This window comes from Salvia hispanica, chromosome 5, assembly GCF_029641045.1.
Source record: "Salvia hispanica isolate PSC_SH4W2 chromosome 5, Shi_PSC_v1, whole genome shotgun sequence".
Classification (NCBI taxonomy): Eukaryota; Viridiplantae; Streptophyta; class Magnoliopsida; order Lamiales; family Lamiaceae; genus Salvia; species Salvia hispanica.
In genome coordinates, this window is record NC_142696.1 from 34046858 (window position 1) to 34074240 (window position 27383).

General features: G+C 37.3%; 2 protein-coding genes and 1 pseudogene across 2 annotated transcripts; 1 reads left to right on the forward strand and 2 right to left on the reverse strand.

The window, feature by feature from the left end:
• Window positions 1-13974: 13974 nt before the first annotated feature.
• On the forward strand, window positions 13975-15912 carry LOC125187846 (tetraspanin-2-like). The gene is made up of 2 exons (XM_048084494.2): window positions 13975-14597; window positions 15425-15912. Exons 1-2 carry the CDS (start codon window positions 14115-14117, stop codon window positions 15734-15736), a joined length of 795 nt encoding a protein of 264 aa, XP_047940451.1. The 5' UTR covers window positions 13975-14114; the 3' UTR covers window positions 15737-15912.
• Window positions 15913-17489: 1577 nt separating this feature from the next.
• Window positions 17490-18167, reverse strand: LOC125189478 (PRA1 family protein F3 pseudogene; annotated as a pseudogene).
• A 682-nt stretch (window positions 18168-18849) lies between these two features.
• LOC125190517 (thioredoxin-like 2, chloroplastic) lies at window positions 18850-23162 on the reverse strand. The gene is made up of 4 exons (XM_048087840.2): window positions 22646-23162; window positions 20133-20315; window positions 19665-19829; window positions 18850-19215 (listed from the first exon to the last, which is right to left on the reverse strand). The coding sequence occupies exons 1-4, from the start codon at window positions 22880-22882 to the stop codon at window positions 19078-19080; spliced, it is 723 nt and encodes a 240-aa protein (XP_047943797.1). The 5' UTR covers window positions 22883-23162; the 3' UTR covers window positions 18850-19077.
• Window positions 23163-27383: the final 4221 nt, after the last annotated feature.

The following is a 27383-nucleotide window of genomic DNA, read 5'->3' on the forward strand; positions in this document are numbered from 1 at the left end:
AAGTGAACTCGAGTTTTTAAGCAGTTATAAAAGAATATCACGAGTATCACAAAATATACTTTCCATAGACTGGCCAGTCAAAATAACTCCCCATTTTCCTCATCAAAATAACAATCACAATCATTCCATGGTGCGACGAAAGTGTGGCCACACTTTTCGCCCACGAGACCGGCCGACTAGCAAGGACGGCTCCCGATCCCCTCGTGTACACAGCCTGGTAGGGCTTGCGGCCCATACTCAGACCCGAATTCGTATAAACATATCCATAGCCTAGCCCAATGGAGCGAACTCACAAACTAGGCATCAGGCGCAAAATATCGCAATAAAACAGACATAGGCATGGCATAACAGTTAAACCACCCTTATAACACCAATCAATACTTTTGACAAAATAAAAGAGAGTTTTAAGAGTAAAGCCCACCTCGACTGCTTAGTTTTCAAGTAGTTTCGCTTTTCCGTTATCCGGCTTCGCAACCAAAGTTTCACCTTTTAATCACATGGCACATATCACAAATTAGGTTCAATACTACTCTTACTCATGCATGTCTCATTACTTTTCCCTCTTCCCAATGATTCATCTTATCATTACTAATTAACCAAGATCATGTTTATCACACAAGATTATTTAGCCATCAAACACACACTACACAACACAACAACACACACACACACGGCACACACACACATACATATTCCCACATCCCTTTTTATCCCTCTTTCACTCAACCAAGATGCATGAGGGTTCAAGGAGACCGATTAATCGGTTAGAAGAAGAAAAAGAAGAAGTAGAAGAAGATCAAGCATAACTCTCAAACAAAAATACCTTTTAGAGAAAAACGATCGGTAGAAAACAAGTATTAGCCTTGATTCTTCAAAGTTCTTGGATTAAACTTCAATTCTTCTCCAAAAGATAGCAAAAAATTGGAGAGTAGAAGAAGAAAATTGAGAGAGTGAATGGGGGAGGGTTTCGAAAATTATGGGGGGCTAGGGTTGATGTTTCTCTTATTTATAGTGCTCAACAAGATCTTTAGGTAATTAGAATAGAATATTTGGTAAGATCTTATTCTCCACAATAAAATAAAATAAAAATAATATTGTGAAGTAGGGAAGAAGAATTAACAAAAATAGACTAGGTATCAAGCATAGTATTTTTCGAAAATTAGGCCTTCTAATTAGCCATGGTTTTGTTTTAGTATATTTTACGGAGTAGAATAAAATATCACGGAGCAAAATAAAAATAAAAATCCTCCCACTTGGCCATTAAAATAGGCGTGTAATTGCCTTGTAATTAAGACATGGATTTTTGAGTATTAACTAAAATAGGATATGGTAAGGATCTCTTGAAGTATGGAAAGATTGGGTAGAATATTTAAATTCTAGGTATGGGAAGAAATCAAGCAAGGAATTAACTAAAATAAAATAATTCTTTCCTTCCCATAACAAGTGATTTTCGAAAATCACTAGGAGAACAAGGGCTCGATTTTTTTCTCCCAAAAAAAATAAGGAAATTGAGTTTTGGATTTAATTTGGATAAATATCCCAAGAATTAAATTAAATCCGGAAAAATAGAATTCCTTCTCCAAAAAGGCTAGGGGTCGAAAATTACAAAGACAAAAATTGGGCGACAAGCATTTATGGAAATTTTCTCTAATATTCTCACTCACCCTTAAACAAATAATTTGCCACATAATCTCATAACTTAATACATCACATGCCACATCATTTAAATCAAATAGTTTGACTTTTCAAACTTTCAACACAAACCCTAAACTCAATTCGACCATAACATCTCATGAAATAAATGCATTCTCGATTCCACGTCATCAACAATTAATTCTAGGGCTCCAAAATTAGGGTTCTAAATTCCGAGATGTTATAACTATAAATAATGAATGAAAGGGAAACCCTAGCACACAATCCAAGACAACACAAAACCCTAACCCGGCGCCTCCTTCCTCTTCCTCTTGGTCTTGATTTTCGAGCCATAGTAGTGGGAGAATTAGGGTTTTCATTATTGTTCTTGATCTATCCTAATTCATAGGATTAGATCTAGACAATTTTGTGTTTGTATTGGGTTTCCCTAGATTCATTCAAAGTTATTTAATTGGTTTTCTAAGATCCGCCCACACGGATGGAGAATCAAGGACGAGGGAATAGTACGGAAGATTCGTGGTCGATAAACCAAGGATCTCCGGGTGGTGCAGCTAGCAACGTCAATCCAATGATGGATTATGAGGTAACAATTGAATCTACATCGAATATGCATGATTATGTGTTTATTTGATGTTATATCTATAGATCTATGTTTATTGCATGAAATTTGAGTCGAATGCATAATCACCTAAATAGATCCATTCTAGGATTTGTTTGGTTTCCGTGTCTTCCGCTGCGGTAGTCCCAACAACTGGTATCAGAGCCAATTTTTAGGCTCTGATTATGTATTTGATTAATTGAATTTTTCGAAAATTATAGTGTTAAAACTTGGGATTTTCGAAAATAATGCAATATGTGTTGGATCTATGTTTTTCTTGATTTTATTTTTGGATCTATGATATGATGTTCTAGATCGATGAAAGAATATTATGAATCTTGAATTTTATTCAAGTTTCTCACAAAAATATTCTAGATCTATGACGAACATCATTAGATCTATATATTCTAAGTAATATGTACTAGATTATATGTTTATTGATTACATATATGTATGTGTTTAAGTGAATATATGTCTTTGAATCAAGAAATAAAGTGGTCCATGATTGAATACTTGGATCGATGAAAGAATATTATGAATCTTGGATTTTATTCAAGTTTTTCACAAGAATATTCTAGATCTAGCAAGTATTCATAGATCTATAGTTTTTATGTTCTTAATATGCAAGAATAATTTAAATTGCTAATTGCTAGATGTTTAAATATGCATATTTGATATGAACATAAAAGATTGTTACAAATTAAGAAACGATTAATTAAGATTTAAGATCGTGGTCAAGCGAAGCGACCACGATGAATCAAGTTAATTCAAATCGAGAAAAAAAAAGGAAACTAGGGTTTCGAAAAACCCTAGCTTCACGCCGACCGGGAATCGCGACGGAGAAGGAGCTCGGGGTGGCGGCCGGCGATGGTCGTCGACCAGAGGGAGCTCCAGTCCAGTGGGAGAGGCGGCGGAGCTGTCGGAAGCGCGTCGGATCGATCTCGATCCGACGGCGTGGGCCTCCGGCGGCTGCTGCAGCGGCTGACTGACGACGACGGCGCTGGAGGCGATGAATCGGCGAGGCGGCGGCGCTGGAGGCGCGTCGGGTCTGCCCAGATCCGGCGACGTGGGCCTCCTTCGTCGCTGCAGCGGCTGATCGACGCTTGCGGTGGCCAAACTCGGCGTTTCCAGGCGACGGCGGCGGTGGCGTGCGGTGGTTCCAGTTGGCGGTCGACGGTGGAGCAGTGCCCGACGTGAAGAGGCGGCGGCGGCGGGGGTCAGACGCGGCAGCAGCTGCTGCTGCGAGGCCCGGTGGCGGCCCAAACCCTAACTAGGGTTTTGGTCGCGTCGTCTCGTTTTGTTTTTCGTGTTTTCGTTTCGTTTCTTAAGGCGCAAGCTATTTATAATTGTGGTTTAAAATCCTAAACCTAGATTAATTAAAATATCTTGTGGTAATTAGAATGATTTTGCAATTAAATCAAGATTCTAATTTAAAAGAGAATAATTGTCTTCTTTAAATGTTGCCAATTGAATAATTAGTCAAATAATTGATTTAATTTGTTAATTAGTTGATTTTGATGGATTCTTTCCATCTAGATAATATCATGATAATTAACATAAGGAAATTCAATATTTGATTGATCTAATTTTTGGCTTTTCCTTAATTGGATGGAATTTTAAAGAATATTCTCGCTATATGCTTTCATGTTTTAATTTTAAGGTTTAATTGAAGATTGTCTATATTTTATTTGGTGTGTTATGGAATTATTTCCTAGATATATACCTAAGGAAAAGACATGATTTTTTCAATTGTTTTAAACCTTCAAAATTTTCGAAAATACATGTTTAATAATTGGATGGATTTTAATTGGAATCCTATTCCTAGTTTGAATTTTGTCTTTAATATGATGTAGGTGAATTTTATTTCATCCAGATAACATCGGATTAATTAAAGAAGTGAAAAATTCATTTGGCATTAACATGCTACTAAAATCCTAAATTATTAAAGTGTTAAATGATTAATTGGATTTTAATTGGAATTCAATTCCTAGTTTAATTTGAATTTTATCCTTAATTTTGATGAAGGTGAATTTGTTTCATCTAGATAACATCAAATGTGATTTAAAGGTATGAAAAATTCATAGAGCATTAATTTTGCTATTAAAATCCTTAATTATTTATTTAAGTTGAATTTTGTCTTTAATTTTGATGAAGGCGAATTTTTATTTCATCTAGAAAACATCATTTTGAATTAAAGATGTAATAAGATTCTTCTTGTCATGTGTTTATTTGAAAGCTATGAGAATTTTAATTCTCGAATTTAATTGGTGTGTTTTAAATGGATTTAGTCTTAATTGGATAAATGCGGATTTATATATCCAAGTGGGCATTGTAAATTGAGACTTAGCTAATCTTTTATGATATACACCTAGACATTAATTTTAGGATAAGGATGGATTAATTCTATCTAAATAAATCCTAATAGTATTAAAAGGTGATTCTAATAATCAAGATACGTTATTTAACTAATAATGTATGATTGTTTAAGATTGGACTTAATGTCTAGATAATCTTGTTTATGTGAGATAGAATTTTAATTCTATCTATTTATTTTAGATGCTTAAATTAAATGATCAAGTTTCGTCATTATGTTTATGTGAACCTTTTGTAAATGTGTTTACATGTTTGATTGATGAAAGATGGATATTTAATTTGAGTTATGATTTTATTTGTTAAAATCTAGTTTAACTCGTGCATCGCCTATGTACTTATTGCCTTGCATGCATAGCTAGTACATGTTTAATTATTCTTTGAATGTGGACACCTGCCTTATCTGCTTAAGTGATAATTAAACTATTAAAACCACCAACAAGAAAATATGAAGCGATAATTACAACACGTTTGTATATGGCCTCCATAAAATTGGTCTTAGTGCGAAGTAGTGACCGGCCTGTCTTTACGGGAGGAATATTACCAGTTCGTAAGTTTGGACTTCTCTAGATAAAGGTTATTAAAATCGTAAAATTAGTTTTTCAGTAATATCGCGACTGGTCTTTACCGGAGCAATATTGCTGCGAAATTATAAGGATTGTATTTTAGTAATGCTTAGAGGGAGCTATAGGAGGAGGTGCTTGTCCGGTTCGACCTTTATTTAGAGGAGTTCACGCACAAGTAAAGAATCCTTAGTGCTTAATTTTATGGTTATACGCTTTAGCAGTGTTAGTCAGCCATGCCATTCTTATGGTCTCTGGACTATCTGTCGACATTGTGGCCAGTAAAAATAATGAATTTCTTGCATGAATATGACACGGCTTCCTAGTAGAAGAACGTTTGTGCTTGATTTTTGTGGATGTAAAATTGATGAATTGTTTTGTGGTTATTTGCAATTCTTTGAAATTTTACATGTTTATATTATTGGTATTTATTCTCAGCTTGAATGAAAGATGATTGACACTTGGGATATTTATTATGCCATACTTAGTTCGAGGAAGCGTGACTCTGAATTGTTTAAGGAATGGAAAAGTAAGCTTGATGTTGATCGTTTGATCAATGACTTGAGGTTGATTCTCAGCAAGAATCGTCCGCCCACATACCATCTACAAGGAGAGGACAAGGAGTTTCGTGATCAGTGGCATACCGCGGAATGTCATCTCAAGGGCTTCGTTTTGGCCAGTGTTGGCAATGCCCTTGAGAGGTTTGACAAACCCAATAGGCCGTTGGTCAACAAGCCCACGTGGTTTGAAGAAAAGTCCTCTAAGATAAGAGCTGGTATCGCTGTGAAGCATTTAAGGCATGATGTGTTTGAAGAGGGCCAAGACGTGGAGGTATATGCCCTAGTCATGCTTGGCTACTTCAATAAACTTCACTTGTCGGGGGGGAAAGTTGACCCAGAAACCCAACAGATAATGATCATTGATGTGCTTCCAGATAGCTTTAATGAAGTCAGAAATGAAATTTTGTTTAGCGACAAAAAGTTTTCATTTTTGGAGCTTTATAATAAGCTTGTGATTGCTCAAACAAAGATGAAAAGAAGGGGTGGACTTTCGAGATGACCATGTTCAAGTCAGAAGAGTTTATTTTTGCTTTTATGTTTACATTGTTGAATTTTGAGAGTTTTTTATATTGTTTGGTTTTGATATCATATGGATTATTGATATGGAATTTTGTTCCTAGTTTATCAATTGTGTTTTTGGATTATCGATGTCATTTTATAATGCTTGCATTATTAGATAAATGAAATTTTGATTATCCAATTATTTATGACATCAAATGTAACATGGTTAATATCAAAATGTTTACTTGTGATTAAATTTGTTGATTCAATTATTATGAAGGTTTCTTCTAGAAATATTGATTATTAAGTATCTTTAATCCTTAAGTCTTTTGAACCATTATTTTGTTGAAGAGTCAATAGAACATTAATGTTCGACATGGATTCAATACAAAATAAAATGATCTTATGATCGCGTTTGTTCAAATAAAGGTGTAAGAAATATAATCACAATAATTGATTACAAGACAAGTAAATTAAATTCAACTAGAAACAAGATAAGTATTTATTATAAATACTAGAAATTCTTGTATAGTAAATATAGTGTGCACATTAAATTTGTTTTAATGTTCCAAGCCTAGAGTTGACTATTTAATTAGTTATTGTTTTATTTAATTTGTTGTGAAAGTGATAATTAAAATAGTGGGAGCTTTTTCTTAAATGAATGATTAAATTCTAAGTGTTTTAATAAGAGCTTCATAGCTCATTTTATTAAACTAGGATGAATTTAACTCTAAGCACTATTTAAATTGTTTTAATAGCCTTAGAGAATATTGTGACTGGTATTTTTCTACTTTTAAAAGTGGGAGCTAAATTTAGTCTCATAGAATATTCATAAATGGAATTAAGGTAATGTTTGATAGAGTTAAAAGGGCTCACACCCTAGAATGAAAGAAGTGATGAATTGCACACTTTCTAAGACTCTAATAACATTAAAAGACATTTCCAAGTTAGCTATTAAAATTAGAATTGCTTTTGGATTTCCAAAGAAAGTATTTCTAAAGATCACAACAAATGGTTAAATAAATGAACTCTTGGAATTTATGACTATAAAACAAAGAATGCAATCATTCGGTTTTATTTTGTCATAAGGACTAATTTCCAATTAGTCATTGTGATGAGGTAATTATATTCATGCATTAATTTACATCACAAATTATATAGCAAGGATAATACCAAGTTAGATTGGTATTATATAATTAAAGTTTTGGGAATCATATTCGACATGATTAAAACTTTATATTTGCTATAAGTATTCTACTTTAATTAGTAGAAATTCAGAAAGATCAAAATAGTGGATTTTGATAGAGGAATATGTATAAGTGCACTTGAGAAAGGCACATAAAATTATTCCACTGGATCAAATGGCCTAGAAATATTTTGATCAAATTATCGTGCTCCTTAGCAAGAATTAAGGTTATAAATTACAAGTATATTTTCGTTTTATGTACTCTAGCAAACTATATTGGTAGATTCTTTTTTAAAGAATTATAGTTTTGAGTACATAGTGGCCAAAGCCTGCTTTGAGTATAAGTGGGAGAAAATGTGTGTGAATGTGTAGCACAAGGCCAATAAAGCGGTTGGTATACTCGAAAGCATTCTTTGAGTATAAGTGGGAGATTGTTGGGGTTTGTATACTAAAAGATGCTTCGAGCGTACATGCCTTTGTACAGTCAGCTTGTGCATGTATACGAGAAACGCCACGTCCACTTGTTTACCTAATTATGAGAATAAATAATATAATATAATGGTTTATTATTGAAATATGATAAACAAGTCTAAGGTTTTTTACTAAGAAGGTCAAGTAGGGAAATTCGATGAATCTCCTCATGAGTTTTCCAGTAGGGGACTTGGCCAGAAAAACGTATTCACAACCTAGATAGGCTTTGGCTACCTATTGGTACGGTTGCGGTGTTTGTGATAATTCTCTCTTACCTAAGAAGAGATTAGTAACACCGGTGTGGTAAAGCACTGAAAGGATCTAATCCGAAATGTATTCTTTATTGCTATCTACTGAAAGAATATATTTCAGAAAGTTTAGTATTTTCTAGTTTATGATATTAATATCAATATTATTTATTCAATCAAACGCCACTTTGACTAATCATTATGTGAGAGTTTGTACGTAACTCAAGTTCATGATATCTTGGGTGGTAGTAATTGGATAACATGAAGGTATTGGAATATTATTTCATAGAATTCGCGTGCCCAGTGTGGTATGATTAAATCCCTAAAGAGTGATCCCCAAGAGGTGTTTGAAAAAGGAATTTATTATTCAGAAAACTGCGCAGTTGGAATTTATTCCACGAATAATGAATAAAGTTTCAAACTAGAAAAACTCTTTGGAGAATTAATTTAATTCTAGTCACATAGCAGACAAAAGAATTAAATTGACGGATCAAGATAATCTTAAATGCGGGAAATATTATAAAATAAAATGGACCCAAGTTATTTGTAATTTGGTGATTTAAGTGGGAGTGCAATATTATTCTTTAGTGGAATAAAATAATATTCCATTGATAATATATTAAATCATGAGTCATTTGATTTAATTAGTAATTTATCTAATGGGTGAGCCCAACACTTAAGTCATTCCATGGATCCCCTTACTAGCCCAATAAGGTCCACTATAAATAATGAATGAAAGGGAAACCCTAGCACACAATCCAAGACAACACAAAACCCTAACCCTAGTGCCTAGAAATCGGCGCCTCCTTCCTCTTCCTCTTGGTCTCGATTTTCGAGCCATAGTAGTGGGAGAATTAGGGTTTTGATTATTGTTCTTGATCTGTCCTAATTCATAGGATTAGATCTAGACAATTTTGTGTTAGTATTGAGTTTCCCTAGATTCATTCAAAGTTATTTAATTGGTTTTCTAAGATCCGCCCACACGGATGGAGAATCAAGGACGAGGGAATAGTACGGAAGATTCGTGGTCGATAAACCAAGGATCTTCGGGTGGTGCAGCTAGCAACGTCAATCCAATGATGGATTACGAGGTAACAATTGAATCTACATCGAATATGCATGATTATGTGTTTATTTGATGTTATATCTATAGATCTATGTTTATTGCATGAAATTGGAGTCGAATGCATAATCACCTAAATAGATCCATTCCAGGACTTGTTTGGTTTCCGTGTCTTCCGCTGCGGTAGTTCCAACAGATACCTCATCTACAACATGGAAGAACAAGCAATATACATTAAACAGGGCAGTCTAGACCTAGAAACCTACTACCGAAAGATCCATGGACTTTGGATCAACATCGATCAATGCCAAAAACAACCAATCAGTTGCTGTGACAAAGGAATTGACCAATTCAGAGTACATTCAAGTGAGAAACGGTTGATCAAGTTTCTGACGGGTTTAAATCAGGAGTATGATTCAATCCGAAGAGAGATACTGAAGGAAGAGCCGACCCCATCAGTTGAGGCCGCCTACGGAATGGTGAAGAAGGAGGCGGCTCGACTTAACATCATGACACCGGCATCCTCTCCACCGACCGGAGGAGCACCCGGAATAACCGAAGTTAACGCCCGTCAAACCGCTCCGGCCCGCCACCACCACGCCCCGCCGCTACCGGCCGTTCGGGAAATCGACCGGACACCTCCAAACTTTGGTGCTCCCACTGTGGAAAGCAGAAACACACATGGGAGACATGCTTCAAGCGATTGGGCTACCCAGAATGGTGGGAGGAACGACAAAGGGCGAGATCGACGCCGGCCCAGGCGAAATTGGCCGTCGGGGTAGGCAGTGAAGGGAGTTTACGGAAGAATGATGGGGAAACTACTGGGCAAGGAACCGGAGTCCGATCGGATGGTCAACCGACCGGTGGCAGCGTGCGAGGCGCCGAAAATTTGGCTGAACGGACAGAATCAGTAGGCGGCGCCGGAGGGAGAGGAGGTAAAGGGTTTAGTTTATAACCAAACCCTAATTCAAGTTTTTGTTATTCTGATATTAAACCCCCTGAGAATTCGAAATATAAAAAAAGACCCCACCTCTTTAAATTTCGGTCCCCAGATTGTTTTATATCTAAAATTGGACCCGACACTCCCAGATTATCCCAAACTTACCCAAATTTTGTGTCTAAAAATCAGTTTGCACCCTTAATTTCCGCTGCATTTCATGTCCAAAATATATCTGATAATAATTCGAAGGGTTGGGTTTTTGACTGTGGGGCAACTGATACCATGACACCCGATAGAGATGATTTTAGTGATTTTAGCGAGGTGACGAAAACATATATAAGAACAGCCAATGGGGAATTGATTACTGTTGTTGGGGCGGGCACAATTCAGATATCTCCTACTCTTCGACTTACAAATTGCCTATATGTCCCTACTTTATCTCAAAGGCTGATGTCTATTAGTCATGTGACTAAGGAATTGAATTGCACCCTCCTAATGCATCCCAACTTTTGTATTTTACAGGATATTCAGACGAGGAGGATACTTGGGAGTGGCACTGAGAAGGCTGGACTCTATTACGTGGATGAGATAGCTCAACATGGCAGTGCAATGCTGGCTCACGGATCCACGAAACAGGAAACTTGGCTTTGGCACCGAAGACTAGGACACCCTTCCCCTGGTTATTTTAAATTGCTTTATCCGAACCTTTCTATTCCGTTTGATTTTTCTTGTGAAACTTGTGTTTTGGCCAAGAGCCACAGACAGTCGTTTAAACCTACAAACACTCGTATGAAATCTATGTTTTCTTTGGTACATTCTGATGTATGGGGGCCTGCACCTATTGTTGGGGGGAACGGTTTTCGATATTTTGTGATTTTTATCGATGATTGCACTAGAATGACGTGGATTTATTTCTTGAAACAAAAATCTGAAGTATATGATATATTCGCTGCTTTCTTTAAACTTATCCAAACACAATTTCATACCACTATCAAAACCCTTAGGTCAGATAATGGGAGAGAGTTTGTTAACAGTACCATGAACCAGTTTTGTAGAGATAACGGCATAATCCATCAAACATCATGTGCTTATACACCAGAACAGAATGGGGTAGCTGAGAGAAAAAATAGAACTATTTTAGAAATGACCCGGGCTCTCATGATCGAATCAAAGGTTCCCAAACATTTTTGGCCAGAAGCTGTCGCCGCATCTATCTACCTCATCAATCGCCTCCCCACCAAGACCCTTAACATGAAAACTCCTCTTGATATATTGTCCAAACAAGCCAACATCCCTGAACATTTGAACCTTCAACCCAGAGTATTTGGTTGTACCGTCTACATTCACATTCCCAAACATGAGAGAACCAAACTTTCACCGTGTGCTACTAAATGTGTGTTCGTGGGGTACGGGGTAAACCAGAAGGGATATCGGTGCTTTGACCCTCAAACCAAAAAAATCACCACGACCGTGAACTGCAATTTTTTGGAAACAGAACTTTTCTACCATACCCACCTTAGTAGTCAGGGGGAGAGTAATCCAGGTAGTACTATAGACTGCCTAAGTTGGGTTGTGCCAGTGCCAAGCTCCTCGATTGAGGATCTAACAGAACCAGTGGCAGACACTGTCGCCGAGCAAGTCTCACCACCAGAGTCATCTCATCCAAACCCTGATCCTCCTCCGACGATATCCGAGGTAATTCCTGAACCTGTTCAGAATTCGGTTTCTACTGATCCTGTTGATACAGAACCCGCTGTAGAAGACAATACGGTTGATGGAGACACTGGGAGATACATACTTCCTTACCGAACAACAAGGGGGATCCCTCCAAAACGATACTCTCCTGAGAAGATTGGAAAGAAAAGCCGCTATGGTGTAGCAAATTTTGTACAAGGGAATCTAACTAAAATGGCACGGGCATTTGAGGCTGCACTGTACGAGGAAGAGGAAATTCCACAGTCAGCCGAGGAAGCAATGGGACATAAAAAATGGAGAGAAGCCATGCTTACTGAGATGAAGGCACTTATAAAGAACAATACATGGGTGAAAGGAAAATTGCCAGAAGGAGTAAAGACAGTTGGGTATAGATGGGTATTCACAATCAAGCGAAGGCCAGATGGTACAGTTGAACGATATAAAGCACGGCTAGTAGCAAAGGGGTATACTCAAACATATGGAGTTGATTACGCCGAGACTTTCTCACCCGTGGCCAAAATCAATATCGTGAGAGTGTTATTTTCAGTCGCAACGAACAAAGATTGGCCACTACACCAGTTTGATGTCACTAATGCCTTTTTACATGGAGAATTACCAAAGCCAGTATACATGGAACCTCCACCCAGGTTCACTGACGAATTTGGAACAGGGAAAGTCTGCCGACTCCAGAAGACTCTATACGGATTAAAGCAGTCTCCGAGAGCATGGTTTGGAAGATTTACTGAAGTTATGAAGAAGTATGATTACAAGCAAAGTAATTCAGACCACACTTTATTTCTGAAGAAGAAGAATGGTAAGATCACCTGTCTGATTATTTATGTAGATGACATGATCATTACTGGAGATGATGAGAGGGAGATAGCTAAATTGAGGAAGAACCTTTTTCAGGAGTTTGAAATGAAGGACCTAGGTCTCCTTAAATACTTCTTGGGGATAGAGGTACTTAGATCAAGGAAGGGAATCTTTATAAATCAAAGGAAGTATATACTGGATTTATTGGCAGAGATTGGGATGCTTGATTGTAAGCCAGCAGATACTCCGATGATTCAGAACCATGGATTGCAGATGAAGGAAGGTGCAGAACAGACAGACAAGGGGAGATATCAGAGGCTAGTTGGGAAGCTTATCTACCTTTCTCATACAAGACCAGATATCGCTTACTCAGTCGGAGTAGTAAGCCAATTCATGCATGCACCACAGGAGGAACATTGGGAAGCGGTTCTAAGGATTGTTCGATACTTGAAAGGAACCACGGAACATGGGCTGATGTTCGAGAAACACGGACACATGGAGATACACGGGTTCACCGATGCAGACTGGGCAGGCAACCCGAACGACAGAAAGTCAACTGCCGGGTACTTCACTTTTGTAGGAGGAAATCTTGTGACGTGGAGAAGCAAGAAACAGAAGGTAGTAGCCTTCTCGAGTGCAGAAGGAGAATTCAGGGGAATTAAAAGTGGACTGACAGAGATACTGTGGTTAAGGAGAGTGATGACAGAACTAGGACTTCGGTCGACTCAACCGTGCAGACTGTTCTGTGACAATAAGGCATCCATTAGTATCTCAGAAAATCCGGTGCAACATGACAGGACGAAGCATGTGGAAGTGGATCGACACTTCATAAAAGAGAATATCGAGGCAAAGGTGGTAGAGATGTCGTATGTCAAATCCGAAGAGCAACTGGCTGATATATTGACAAAGGCAGTGAACTCGAAGTCTTTTCAAGAAGTATTGTGCAAGCTAAGTATCGGCAATCCCGTTACATAGCTTGAGAGGGAGTGTTAGAAGATATCGCATAAAATCAGAAGAATATATGAGAAAATATTCTACCTAGAATAGAGGGGTAATTATTGTAAATTAGGTTTACCATATGTGGATATTGTATAGTCTATATATTCTTGTAATGCCTCCGTTAAAATTACAGTGAATGGGAATAACCCAAATCTACCGATCCTTTGTTTACAGCTATTTTGCACAAAATTGTTTTATAAATTAAATGGAGAGAATAAAATAAAAGAGAGTTTGTTTAATACTGGTGTATAGATAGTAGTAGTATATATTGGGAGTATGAATGGAAATAAGATGATATGAAGTTGAATTATGTCCCTTGTTTCCGAGTAATAAAAGTAGTAGTAGTAGTACTAGAAATGAGTGTAACTGCAAATATTCTGTTATCACTCAGAGGATACCTCTATTTCTATTTCCATTTCCATTTCCCTTTCCCAAAGCATATCCAGACGCAATCATGGCTGTTAGCAATAGCATCACGGCAATCCTGAACTTCGTGGCGATGATGTGCTCCTTCCCCATCATCGCCGCGGGCGTCTGGCTGGCGTCGCGCGCGGACAACGAGTGCCTCCTCTGGCTCCGTTGGCCGCTCGTCTTCCTCGGCTTCGCCTTCCTTATCGTCTCCGCCGCAGGATTCGTGGGCGCCTACTGGAAGAAGGAGGGCCTCCTAGCCGTCTACCTCGTCGCCATGTTCATCCTCATCGTCGTGCTCCTCGTCATCCTCGTCCTCGCCTTCGTCGTCACGCGCCCGGCGGGTGGGGCCGGGTTCAAGGAGTACAGGCTGGAGGGGTTCTCGTCGTGGCTGAGGGATCATGTTACGGGCGTTGGTAGTTGGGGGAAGATAAGGGCGTGTTTGGCTGCTTCTCAGATTTGTCCTAAGCTGGCTCACAAGTTTGTCTCTGCTCCTCATTTCTTTGCTGCTCATCTTTCTCCAATTCAGGTTCTTATCCTCTTCATTCTTTGTTTTTCTTATTTAAGCATTCAGAGCAAATTTGATAGACATTATTGTCTTTTTTAACTATATTCTTAGAAAATCCAAACTCTGTCTCCTTTTATTGGATTTATATATAAGTGGAACTCTGAACATGTGATGATTACAACTCTAGAGTCTAGACGTCAAATCTTAATTGAGACATTTTTTGGGTAGGAAGATTAAAGAAAATGAGTGTTTAGGTTAAGCAGAGAAAAAATTAACTTGAAAAAAGAAAAAGGTAAAAAAGGAAGAGAGAAAATAAGTTTTTGCTAAACAATAAATGACCTAACCATCTTGTGATGGCGCTGAAAGAATTACGAATCAACTACCGTGAGAGCACTATATGTAATTTTATGTTTAAATATTCTCATTCGGTCCAAAAAAAAATAGTCTAGTATGGAAATATGTGTAAGAATATTGTGAAGGTGTTTATGAGTTGAACTACATGGTAATTTTAATTTATATGGTAGGATGTACTATAAATAAATTGATGAAGTATTTAAAGTAATATATTCTGAAGCAATATTTATAAATAAAATGTGAATATTCTAAAAAATTAGATAGAGAGAAAAAACAACTCTCAACAGTACCCAAATTTGATCAGAAATAAATGGAATATCCAGCCTACCTATAATTAATCCTTATTCCTTAGTTTAATCCAGCTAAATGTCCAGCCTAGCTATAATTAAGATTCATACACTCAATTAAAATTTAGTATAAAATTTGATAATGGTTCCAAACTAATAGATCTAATTTGAAAGCCAAAATTGACATTGATTTTGAATTTACTGCAGTCAGGATGCTGCAAGCCTCCATTGATGTGTGGGTTGCAATACTCGAACCCAACGACATGGTTGGGGGAGTCGAACATGGGAGGAGGGTCCGACTGCGGGTTGTGGAGCAACGATCCAAGCCAGCTATGCTACAATTGCGATTCATGTAAGGCTGGTGTGCTGGGAAACCTAAGAGAGGAATGGAGGAAAGCAAACATAATTCTGATAATCACACTAGTGCTCCTAATTTGGGTGTACCTCATCGCTTGCAGCGCATACAGGAATGCTCAAACCGAACAGCTCTTCCGCAGATACAAACAGGGTTGGGTTTGAATTTGATCATATCTACTGCACTACAATAGTTTGTATCAAAGAATAAAGGGAGCTAGCTAGGTTCCACCACACCACATGCAATATCCATCTTTCCTCCTTTTAGTTATCATTTCAAAAAGACTCAAGCTAGAGATTCTGTCTCAGCTCTTTATCTTATCTACTTCTAGCTTTTTCGATGTGGGAATCTTTTAGTTTTAGTCATTTGAATGATTTGCCACCTTTTTCACAACATTCTGGAATGCTATGCCCAACACGTAACCAATATTTTGAATCTTTGAACCAGGAATTAATTTCATTACCTATGCACATCGTAGTCTTCTAGTAGACATACCTCCAGGCTCCATTTGGTAGGGTAAACTCACCAGTTATTTAGCACACTTAAAGTGCACTATGTTTCCTTCATTTTCGATGTAGGAAAATCCCAATTTGACTCGCTACCTTTTTTTTAAAAGAAAAATGCACCCTAATCTCGTCGCGCATTGTTATTATTTAACAGATCATGATATTTTAAATAAAATCAAATTATATTTCTAACGTTCTTGGATGCTTTATGAACTCTAACGTTCTTGGAAATTATAGATTTGAAATAATAGAAATTTAATTAACACAATATACTTTAAAAAAACAATGGCGCCAAAAACGCATATCAGAGATTCGATCGATCAATTATTCATCAAACCCCTCTTATTTAACCAAAGAATCAAAATCAATTGAACAATCAAAAACAAAATGAGTACTGTAATTAATTAATGGAGTACTTGTAATTTGTAAATATATACTTTTGCTTTAATACTCCTATATGGTAACACTACAACAACAAAAAAAAAAAAAAAACCGAAGGAGACATTTTTTTATTACAATTAAGGATGCTGATTTTTGGTGTTTAACTAAAATTAGAGAATGCAAATGGAAGCGTCCTACAAAACAAAAGATTAAGTTAGTTGATCATGCTTTCTTTTGTGCCATAAATTGTTCTTGTTTTTTAAAACTTTCTAATGCATTGCGTCTCAATTTTTGTTTCCTTAAAACTTAAAAGATAAGTTTTTTGTAGTTTAACCACAAAAATTAATATATATTCTTTTTGTCCACAAATAACAGTTCGACATAAGAGTGATATGAGTTTTGAGAAATATAGGTGATGAGTATTTCTTTTTATAAAGATGTCGTAAATTAAGAACTGACCCACATTAATTAGTTGTAATATACATCAGTAAAAAATATTGGCAATAGAACGTGCAAATAAGTTACTACTAATATATACTAGTATTATGATTGTAATATGTTGTTTGATAGTGTTCATAAATGGAATATGATTATTTTTTTAAACGTTTAGAAAATAAAAGTTATGATTACTTTTTATGGAAGTGATCAAATGAGTATCACATTTTTTAAATAGGCTATGTTACTCTCAATGAAATTACAATAAAAATAAAACAAATACTAGGATAAAATATAAAACATAATACAAAGTTAAAATGTGAAACATACAAACTAACAAACATGTGCATGCAGAGTATTTAACCTTAAAGCTTACTACTTACTGAATTGGATTGCAAATTATGAGGAAGAGCATATACGTTGCATGGTTTAATTAACGGTGTTTCTGTTTGATACATAAGTTTTAGAATGCTTTAATTAAGTGTAATTAACAATTAATGACTGAGTAGCAATTTACATAGTTGATAAAGAAAACATGCAAATAGAGCATACACAAATCAGATCATAAAAAATTATAGTGGGAACTAATCTGTATTGATGAGATGACAAAAAATATGGATAGCAGTCTCAAAATTGTATGTAATGAGGAAGAATGAATGAATGTATCATGTATGGTAAAATTAGAGTAAAATTGAAATAGAATCTATAAAACAGAATAATTGGCCGACGCCGTCTCCTTCAACCGCACCGATCCCTCTCCGCCTTCATCCAAACCCAAATCGTTGGTCCTCCTAAACACGGAATGCGCGAGCACCGCCACAAACCCAGCCGCGATCCCCCCAAGGAAGACCGTAGCCTTGGTGAGGAACAGCAGGGCGACGGTGGAAACGGACAGCACGACGAGCACGAGGCGCTCCTCCACCCCGTAGCCCCACACGACGAGGGGCGTGTCGCGCAGGAAATACAGGAACATCCACGCGAACATGGTGGCGATGAACACGATGAGCGCGCCCGGGTGCCACAGGAGGCTCACCAGCAGCGTCAGCAGCACCACGATCGCGTAGTTCACGTGGAAATACCCCGCGTTCGTCACCAGGCGCTGCACCGCCGAGCCCACGCTCTCTGGCGGGGAGAGGGAGGTGATCATCACGCGCCACGATCGCCGCGTTCCGATTCCGGATCGGATCCGCTGCCCCGCGCGGGAGTAGAACGCCGAGTCCGGCGCTGGCGGTGTGGCCGTCGAGATTGTGCCGTATACGGTGCTCATGTTGGGAGAGATGTGAATGTGTGGATCAAAGATTAAACAATCTTTACATTTATTTATCAAAATTACTGTTTATTCATTAATAAATTTTAATTTTACAATTTCATTTTCGTCATCACTTCAAATCAAAATCACTATATAATTTTCCACTTTTATTCATTCTTGAATATGTATATATTTTGGACAATAGTACTAATTTGTTATCTCAATCTTTAGTAATCTCATTACATCATTCATATCATTCAAAATTTATTATTATACCGTAAATTTTATTGATTGTATGCATTCTATTCCAAAATATTTTCGACCCGTCAATTTTATCAATTACTCTATTTTAAGATAATTGTTTCATCACATTACAAACTAAAGTAAAATATTATAATATCCATTCAAACGTTGGAGTGGAATTTTGATGGTAAAGATGTAATTCAAATGGGCTGGCCTAAATACATAGATCCCTGAGGTTTCATTCCTATTCATCATGTTCAATTTGAGTCCGATTATTAACATGTATAGAACGTAAATATAATTATACAAAGTTTAAGAAATCCAAATGTATCAAACGAAAATTTGAAGACATGGTTTCCGAAAAATGATATATTTAGGAATTATTCCAAAAAAAATTCACATCTACTTGTTGAGCAAGATTGTTTTTAAAAACCAAAAATAAATGTAAAATGATACTAAGGGCTTAATGCTACAAGGCAAGAGCAGTAATTGATATCTCAGAAAGTTGGGAGACATATTTCTCAGTTTTGCTTCAGTAAAAATATTGCTATTATAGACAATACATAAAATTTACCAACTACAATGAACCAATAGCATAACATACAAATGCTGTTATAAACTGCCGGCAGGGGAAGTGCAGTTGTTCCAGAGGGGCAGAGTTGCAAGAAAGGCTGTTATAAAACAATTATTTTTAAGTTGCAGGTGACTCTGATAGCTTCTCTTTTGAAGAAGTGAGGCCTTCGAGGTTTAGGTCTCCGATACCTCTAGGAGGGCCAATGCTGCAACGATCCGTGTTATGCAGTGATATGGCATCTTTAATCTTCTGAAACTGCAAGAAGATTTTGTAAATGCACTCAACATTTCAACATCAACATCATCTGGTTCAGAGAATAAACCTCATGTGGTTTCTTTTTTTCAATTTTACCCCAGTATATGAAGAGGTAATGAAGAAGACACATATTGTGAAGTGATTTAAGACTAACTTAGAGGATGTGCCAGCCAGTAAATTTTTTGAAACCTTTATTATTAACAACAATAGCTCAAAGATCCCTATTTCAGACTGTCCTTACAATTCCCAAGTGGTACAGAAATTGAAGCAAAGCAATAAGCATTGCCCCAATCAGATGGTCTCAAAGTTATACAAATGCAAATTCGTCCCAAGTATGAACGGAGATTAGTTACCCTTAACGTGAATGCTTCGATCTCTTCAACAATTTTAAAGCAAATCAATTGAGAAAGCGAGAGAACATAAAATGCAAGTGTGTTAAGTTCGCTTACTTTTGCAAGGGAACAAGAGAAGGATTCGAGCTGTCCATCTGCTCCACGGTAGAAGTGGAAATATGGAAGAACCTTGACATTCAAACTCTTGCACATGGGCTTGTTCTCATCAAAATTGACTTTCAAGAACAAGATCTCTGGATGCTCCTGTGCCGTTCTGCAAAGCTGATAACAGGAAACACTTTAATTCAACTTATATTGATTTATAGACTTACTGAGCATTCAAAATGAATAACATTGTACTTTACTGTGGTACAGAATTAGCCGGAAACTATTATAGATTAACTCAGTTTAAGATAGCACAGCAGGTTAGGAAGTTGAACAATAAGTGAGAATGGTAATTGATAGTAAAATCTATGTGCACATAGTTCAAGATGTTGTCTACTCCCATGCCATTAACCTTTCAGGAGCCTATTTCTACGGTAACGATAGAGCATATAGTTAGTATAAAATCCTGGGGAAAAATACCTTAGGGAATAATGCTTTACAAGAAGCACACCATGTACCATAGAACTCAACTATAACCAGCCTTTCTCCAGCCTCACTCAAGGCAGTTAAAAATTCTTGTGTGGAGTGAATATCAATCATGTTCGGTCCAGCACTTCTTTCCCACCATTTGGGTGGCTCAGTTTCGGTAACGGTTGCACATACCTGTTTTCATATAGCCAGCAAATTAGATACTAGTAATAACTTATGGAAGAAATTACAAACATCCAAGATAACCACATAAAACATGTGGAGTATCAATTTTTTTTTTGAAACAAGTTGTGTCTTTATGGAAGAGTGATTGTTTACCAAATCTGAAGGACTCAAATATTTTTGAAACAAGTTGTGTCTATACCAGATTGAAATGGCTTACGGTGACTGGCTGAACTTATAAACTTACAAGCTCTTGAAAAGTTTTTGGCAAAATAACCTCCTCAACAGCTTATAAGCTGTAAAAATAAGGTCCAACAACTTATAAGCTCCCCAAATATTAAATTCCTCAATCCTACCTTATTTTTTCATGATACAACATTTTTACAAAAAACAAGCTCTACTATGGTTTGTTATTTTCAATATATACACTTCTAATTTCATCTCTCTTCCATTTCTCACTCTAACTCGGATTCTGGTTGTCTAACTCACAACTCTCTCTCTCTAACTAATAAGCTCAATTATCCAAAACACTTTGATAACTTTCTATAAGCTCTCTAAAATTAGCATAGGCAGCATGAATGATAACACATGAATAATGAATAAGTTGACTGCCCCACTCCAGGAAAATATGAAGCATATTATAACAAGTGAAACAAACTAAACACTACTGATACTCCTAGTCATTAAACACCACTAGTAGAGTAATAATAACTCAGCCATAAGTTAAATACAGCTTTGGCAGTCTACAAGGATAGTATAAACAATTTTTCACTTTTATCTAGACAGTAACTAAGTGGAGAGAAAACTCGTCTAATCCAATCAATCCCTGCCTAATTCAATGTATAAATATAACTCCTAAGAAACATTATTAGAAGTTATAACAACCAGTAAAATAGGTATTCTGGAGGACAGAAGAAAGAAGACCTTTCATTTAAAGCATACGTACCTTTTAATGTTTTCATCTTGAGTGTGTGGAAAAAACTGATTATAGGTTTTAGCGTTTACACTCTCTATTTCCATAAGATCTATCCTTACATATTATACAATCTTGCACACATAATAAAGGCGCTATCAACTAACATCAAGCAGACCATCTATCAGAACTTCATGAAGCAGTTGAACATGCTGAAAATGCAAAATATATCAGTTAATAAAAGGTCTAGATGAGGACTTCTTGGTATGTTGCATGATTTACACAGGTCAAACAATAAATCTCTATTTTCTGATTTCATTTCACAATGCACAATTTCTCAAAGCAAAAGGACAGAGCGAGACTGCACCTCAACCATCCGAGGATTCACAATACAGACTAACTTTTTTATAACCTACAAAATTTAATCTAGAACCTATCCATTGTTTTAGAAAGATAGGTCAGGTACGCAGTTGGAAAATCAGATTTATATGTTTTTATCTTATTTAGAAGAACCTTATAAACAAAAATAGAGTTACAAAATTGCAAAGATTCCTACTTTTTTATATGGCAATGTGTACACTGGTCACAAAATAAGAAAAGATTGGCATGCTAAATTATTTAAAAGCTTACACAAAGCAAAACTTATTTACTTTATGATAGAAATGGCATTGCGAATTAAGCACCCTAAATAACTAGTAAATATTCAGCAACAAATTGGGCAATCCAAGTCTTAAAAGTTCTGTAGCTATAAGTTATACACCAATCTTAGAGTTTTGCATATGGAATGTGAAGCTTATCGAAAAGGCCATTAGAGCACTGAAGTGTCCCTCCTCCTTTAATAACTCTAATTAACAGGCTAGGACGACATTATTGACAACATTAGAGTGTTATGAAATATGCCAAGGTACTCTATGCATGCAAGCCATATTGCGTAGTTAGCTGTTAGTACTTTACTTGCCAGAATACCATTTTGACCATCATACTTTCTTTTCCAGATCAGATAATCAAAATGGACTGTGTAGTTAACTATGGTTCTCTGCCTACAAAGGCATCACAGAGTATTGCTAAGACATGAAGAACTTTACCTAACTTCACTGAAGTTTCACAGTAAAATATGGCGGACATTAGGAACAATAAGATGAATCAAATAATAAAGCATATTACTCAATCCTTCAATTACTCAATTAATAACTAGTCTCATATCTAGATGATCTTGATGCAGGATAAGTCCCAAGAGTTTTCCACAATTAGTTCATGAAAACCCCTCACATGAAGCAACCAATTGAAACCAAACATCACTCCAGTTCTTTCTTCCACCCAGTCTCAAACTCAGCTCGTGCAACAACTTTAAAAAGCACCAAAACTGATATTACAGCAAATACAAATTCACAATCACATTTTATCAATTTCACAAAGTCGGTATCTTTACCTTAAACTTCCCGAATTGCCTGCGGCGTTTGAAGGCAATCGGAACCCCACCACTAACAGAGCAGAAATCAGAAACAGAAACAGAAACAGAAACAGAAACAGAAACTGAACTTTTCTGCAAACGTGTTTGATTTGGGGGAAGAGCCCGGTGACAAGAATTCAAAGAGGAAGAGAGTGAAGTTAAGAATGAATAAGAAAATCGTTGAGAATTGCAACATAAATTGACTGCATCAGCCATTTCACGAGAAAGAATTCGTTTTCTTCCCAAAAACCCTGGAGAGTGTGTGGTTTTTATGATTGATTTGCTTCAAAATTGATTCCTTTCACCATATTAAACAGTCCCAATATATACAAAAAATGGAGAGAAAGAGGGAGGAAGGGGAAGGTGTAACATCAATGGAAACAAAGCAAAAAAACGGAAGGGAAGAGGGCTTAGATGTTTGTGGGTGACTCACACGGTTACCCGGTGTGTGTGTGGGTATGAAATTGCAGACGCGGGGAGCTAAAAGAAATGTGATGATAAAAATGTGTGAACGAGAATACAGGATGATGAAGGTGATGAAATTGACTGTTATCTGCTCCTAATTTGTTTTGTGCAATCTTAAATGTTTAAACATGAACTTTAAATGCAATTATAAAATCCTGAGTATCATATTATTTTTGAAAGCGCAACTAAGTTGAGTTGTATTCTTCTTTGGGATGTCCCAACTAAGTTGAGTCATTTTTTTGGAATAAAGGTCAAATATGGTCCTAAACATATGGTCGTTTTATCAATTTGGTCCTAAACATTATCCTTTTGATTATTTGGTCTCTCACAAATGAACTCGGACCGAAATCAATCCTAAATTGACAGAACCGTTAAAAGTAATGGTCAAACAGGTGTTTAGCCGATTTTGACCAAAATTAACCATTTTAATTTATATTTTTAATTATTAACCTCTCATCTCTTTTCTTCTTATTCTCTCTCTTGGTCTCCCTCTCCCACTAGTAGAGGTCACCAAACCGAACCGGCCCGGCTGAACCGGCCCGGAACTGTCTCCGGCGGTTCGGAACCGTGAACCGGAACCGCGACGACGGTTTGGAACCGGATAAGGTTCGGCGGTTCCGACGGGTCGGTTCAGGTTCTCGAGAATTGAAGAACCGTAACCGGCGGGTCGAAACCGGCAGTTCGCCGGTTCCGGCAGGCTTTTTCAGGCGGCAGGTGGTGGCAGCGTAGGGTTGCAGGCGTAGGGTGGCAGAACGGGCAGGAAACTGGCGGTTTCTGTCAGAAACCGGCGACCAAACCGGCGGTTTGGTCGGAAACCGGCTAGAAACCGCCGGTTCCGGCAGCTTTTTCAGCCGGTCAGGCGTAGGGTGGCAGAACGGGCAGAAACCGGCGGTTTCGTGTCAGAAACTGGCGACCAAACCGCCGGTTTTGTCGGAAACCGATCAGAAACCGGCGGTTCAGGCGGTAAACCGGCCGGTTTCAAATTTTCGAAATTCAATTTTTTATTTATTTATTAAATCTGATTTTTTCTCCTATAAATACCCCCTCTCCCCTTCATTTCTACTTACTTCATTCTTGTGTTAACAAGAATTTCTCTTCTCAATCTCACAATTTCTCTCATCTCTATCTCCATTCTCTCTAATTGCTCAAGTTGTTTACTATATTTGTGCAAATTGTTCTTATAATTTACTTCAATTGTCTATCATAATCATCCCTCACTACTCTTGTTATACTCTCTCTTTATTTTTCAATTTGCAAAAAATGTCTTCATCTCGTCGTGGTGGTGATCCGGGCAAGGGAATTGCCCAAGACCAAGATCAAAGTGGTCGTCGGAAATCAAGGCGCCCTAGTCGTCGTGAGGTAATGGATGAGGTTTCCCGACAAACCACTATGCGTTTGCAAGTAAGTTGTTCGAATATTAATTTTACAAATTCTTGTTTTTGGTACTATACATTATTTATACCGTTTATAACTTTATATATAATATTTGTAGGCCGAAGAAGATCATAGGGCTGCCATGGTACTTAGCAACATGAGCGGCGGCGAAGGTTACGAGTCTTATCACTCTTATGGCAACGTGAATTTATCATCCGACGACGACGACGGTAATGGTGGAGGATCTGCACAATATCCTCCGACGAGCGCCGGACAAGTTGGTGAAAATGATGACGCGGTTCCTCCTCCTGAAACTCAAACCGAGCGGGGTAAGACTAATAAGAAGGCCTTGAAATCGGATATTTTTGTTAAATATTATAAAAAAGTTCCGGTACTAGATGCAACCACTCAACAAGAGACCAGTGAATTTGTTGCATATTGCAACTATTGCGATAAATCCTACCCATTTTTTGCCGGTGGGGGCTATGGTACCCTCCATCGTCATTTAAAGGCAAAGCATCCGATCGAATATGGGACCGCCAAATCCCAAACCCAACTAAACTTCCCGTCCGGTGGGTCTGAAACAACAGGTACGCCTCTTTTTAAATATGATCATAAAGTCGCTCAAGATGCTATGGTTAGATGGGTTGTAATGAAGCATTTGCCTTTCAATTTTTTTGATGACAAAAAATATGAAGTTACTATGCAAACCGCTTTTAATGTCGGTGCTAAAAGAATACCCGCAACTTCACATCAAAGATCTAACAACAGACAATTTTTTGAGAAGCAAAAAGAAGTAACAAGTTTTTTGTCCACCTTGGGTCACAAAGTAAACATTTGCTCTGATGTGTGGACTGATGCTTTTCAAAGAAATTCTTATATGGGCATTACATGTCATTTTTTGGACAATAGTTGGACGATGCACAAGCGTTTGATTGGTTTTAGACAATTTTCTACGCCACACACCGCACCCGCAATTGCTGCTTTAATTATTCAAGTTTTGAATGAATATAGACTGTCCAATAAGGTCTTTTCTGTTGGTTTTGATAATGCAACCGCTAACACTGCAAGTATTGCCGACTTAATTGCGGCTTGTGCCCCGGTTATAAATGGTAAGTACTTTCATCAAAGATGCATTTGTCATATTTTAAATTTATGTGTACAAGATGCTCTTTCTTTGTGGCAAAAACATGTTGATCCTATTAGAACTGCCGTAAATTTGATCCATTGGAAGCCTTACATTGGTAAGGCTTGGAAGAAATATTGTCATCAAAAGAAGATCAGGTACACAAATTTTACAATTGATGTGGCTACTAGATGGAAATCCACATATGATTGTGTGAACTCTACTTTGGAGCATATAGATTATTTGATTAATTTTTTTAGGACTTATCTTGTTCCTGATTTATATCTATCGCATGCATGTTGGGAGCAAAGCATGAGTTTGTTTAAATTGTTCAAAGGTTTCAAAAATGCGACTGTTGAGTTATCGGGTGTTTATTATTGCACATCTGTTCGTGTTTTAGAGCATTGCATGTATATATCACTTGGTTTTAAGACGACTGTGAAAAATTCCGTTTCAAATACTGAGTTGATGTGTGTTTTATATTATATGATTGACAAATGGCTTAAGTATTTCAGTGAGATTCCAACGGTGTTTTTGATTGCAAAGGTTTTGGATCCGAAATGGAAATTAGTCGGTACCTTGAATGTTTTAGAATTTTATTACAACAATTTGAGTTCTATTGATCTTGAACCACTTCGGCGTTTGCAATAGGACAACAATGACGACAATGAGGACAACAACATACGTTTGTCCAAAACATTCCAGATAAACCTCCTCAATCTCTCCGTCATCAAACATGTATTTGAGTTTGAGTTGCAAACTCTATTTGCCGAATACGAAGCCAAGTACAACAGTACCCACCAAGTGAGACAACGACCCACCCCTCATCAACAACACAATTTTGGGTTCTTTCAAGTTGATGACCCCGACGCACAATCCCAATTGGCCGACTGATGAGTCTCGTTCTAAGCCATGGTTACTGGTCAGTATAACGTGCTTTATGGATAATATCTGCAAAATAGTTGCTAAAGTGTGCAGGTTGAGGTACTAAATCAGGAGGAAAGGTTCAGAAGGAATTCAAGTGAAAAAGAAGCAAAAGGTGTGCAAACTGGTCAGTATGAGCAGAAAATGTGCAAACTGGCCAGGATGGATGCTACGGAACTGGACACGAGAATGAAGGACTTGCTTGGAACAATCAACTACTAAAGAGGGGCAAAATTGTCATTTCGCATGAAGAGGCAGCCCTAGAAATTAGGGCAAGCCACCCTATAAATAGGAGCTAAACTTTGGACTTTTATCATCACTTTGAGAACACTTTGTGGGAGAATAGCTCCATTAGCTCTAAGTTCCACTCTCTAAATGCAGCAGCCTGCCATGAAGATTCCGGCCACCAGCCGGCGGGGAGTCATCATGCCTGAATCATTCCAGCCGCCGTAGTCCAGTTCCAGTTTCAGAAGAAGCCATCAGCCATTTACATGCTTTCTTTTAATGCTTTCTTAGTTTAAGAACTTGTTTTACTTGCATTTGTCTCGGATTTCAGTAGTTAATCTGTTTGAAGCATCCTATGGTTTGAATGTTTGAATGAAGTTAAGTTTTTATGGTTTTATTTGAGTTTCAGCTTTGTTATTGCTTTAAATCTCTCTAGTTAGCAAGATCTGATAGTTTTATGTTGTTTAAGTGCTTGAATCTGCCTAGCTTAGTTAGCTCTAGTCTTTCCTTAAGTGTTTACAAGTTTTAATCGGTTTAAATCTCTCAAAAATGCATGGAATTCGTTTCTACTTGTTTCTGTCACCCTGTCCTGTTGACCAGTAT

What these genes read in the sequence shown, in the direction of transcription:
- LOC125187846 (XM_048084494.2), top strand. Translation starts at nt 14,115, where the DNA reads ATGGCTGTTAGCAATAGCATCACGGCAATCCTGAACTTCGTGGCGATG. An exon ending in CTCATCTTTCTCCAATTCAG is followed by an intron (nt 14,598 to 15,424) that starts GTTCTTATCCTC and finishes AATTTACTGCAG; the next exon opens with TCAGGATGCTGCAAGCCTCC.
- LOC125190517 (XM_048087840.2), bottom strand. Translation starts at nt 22,882, where the DNA reads ATGGCTGATGCAGTCAATTTATGTTGCAATTCTCAACGATTTTCTTAT. An exon ending in GGCAATTCGGGAAGTTTAAG is followed by an intron (nt 20,316 to 22,645) that starts GTAAAGATACCG and finishes ATATGAAAACAG; the next exon opens with GTATGTGCAACCGTTACCGA. An exon ending in TCTCTTGTTCCCTTGCAAAA is followed by an intron (nt 19,216 to 19,664) that starts GTAAGCGAACTT and finishes ATCTTCTTGCAG; the next exon opens with TTTCAGAAGATTAAAGATGC.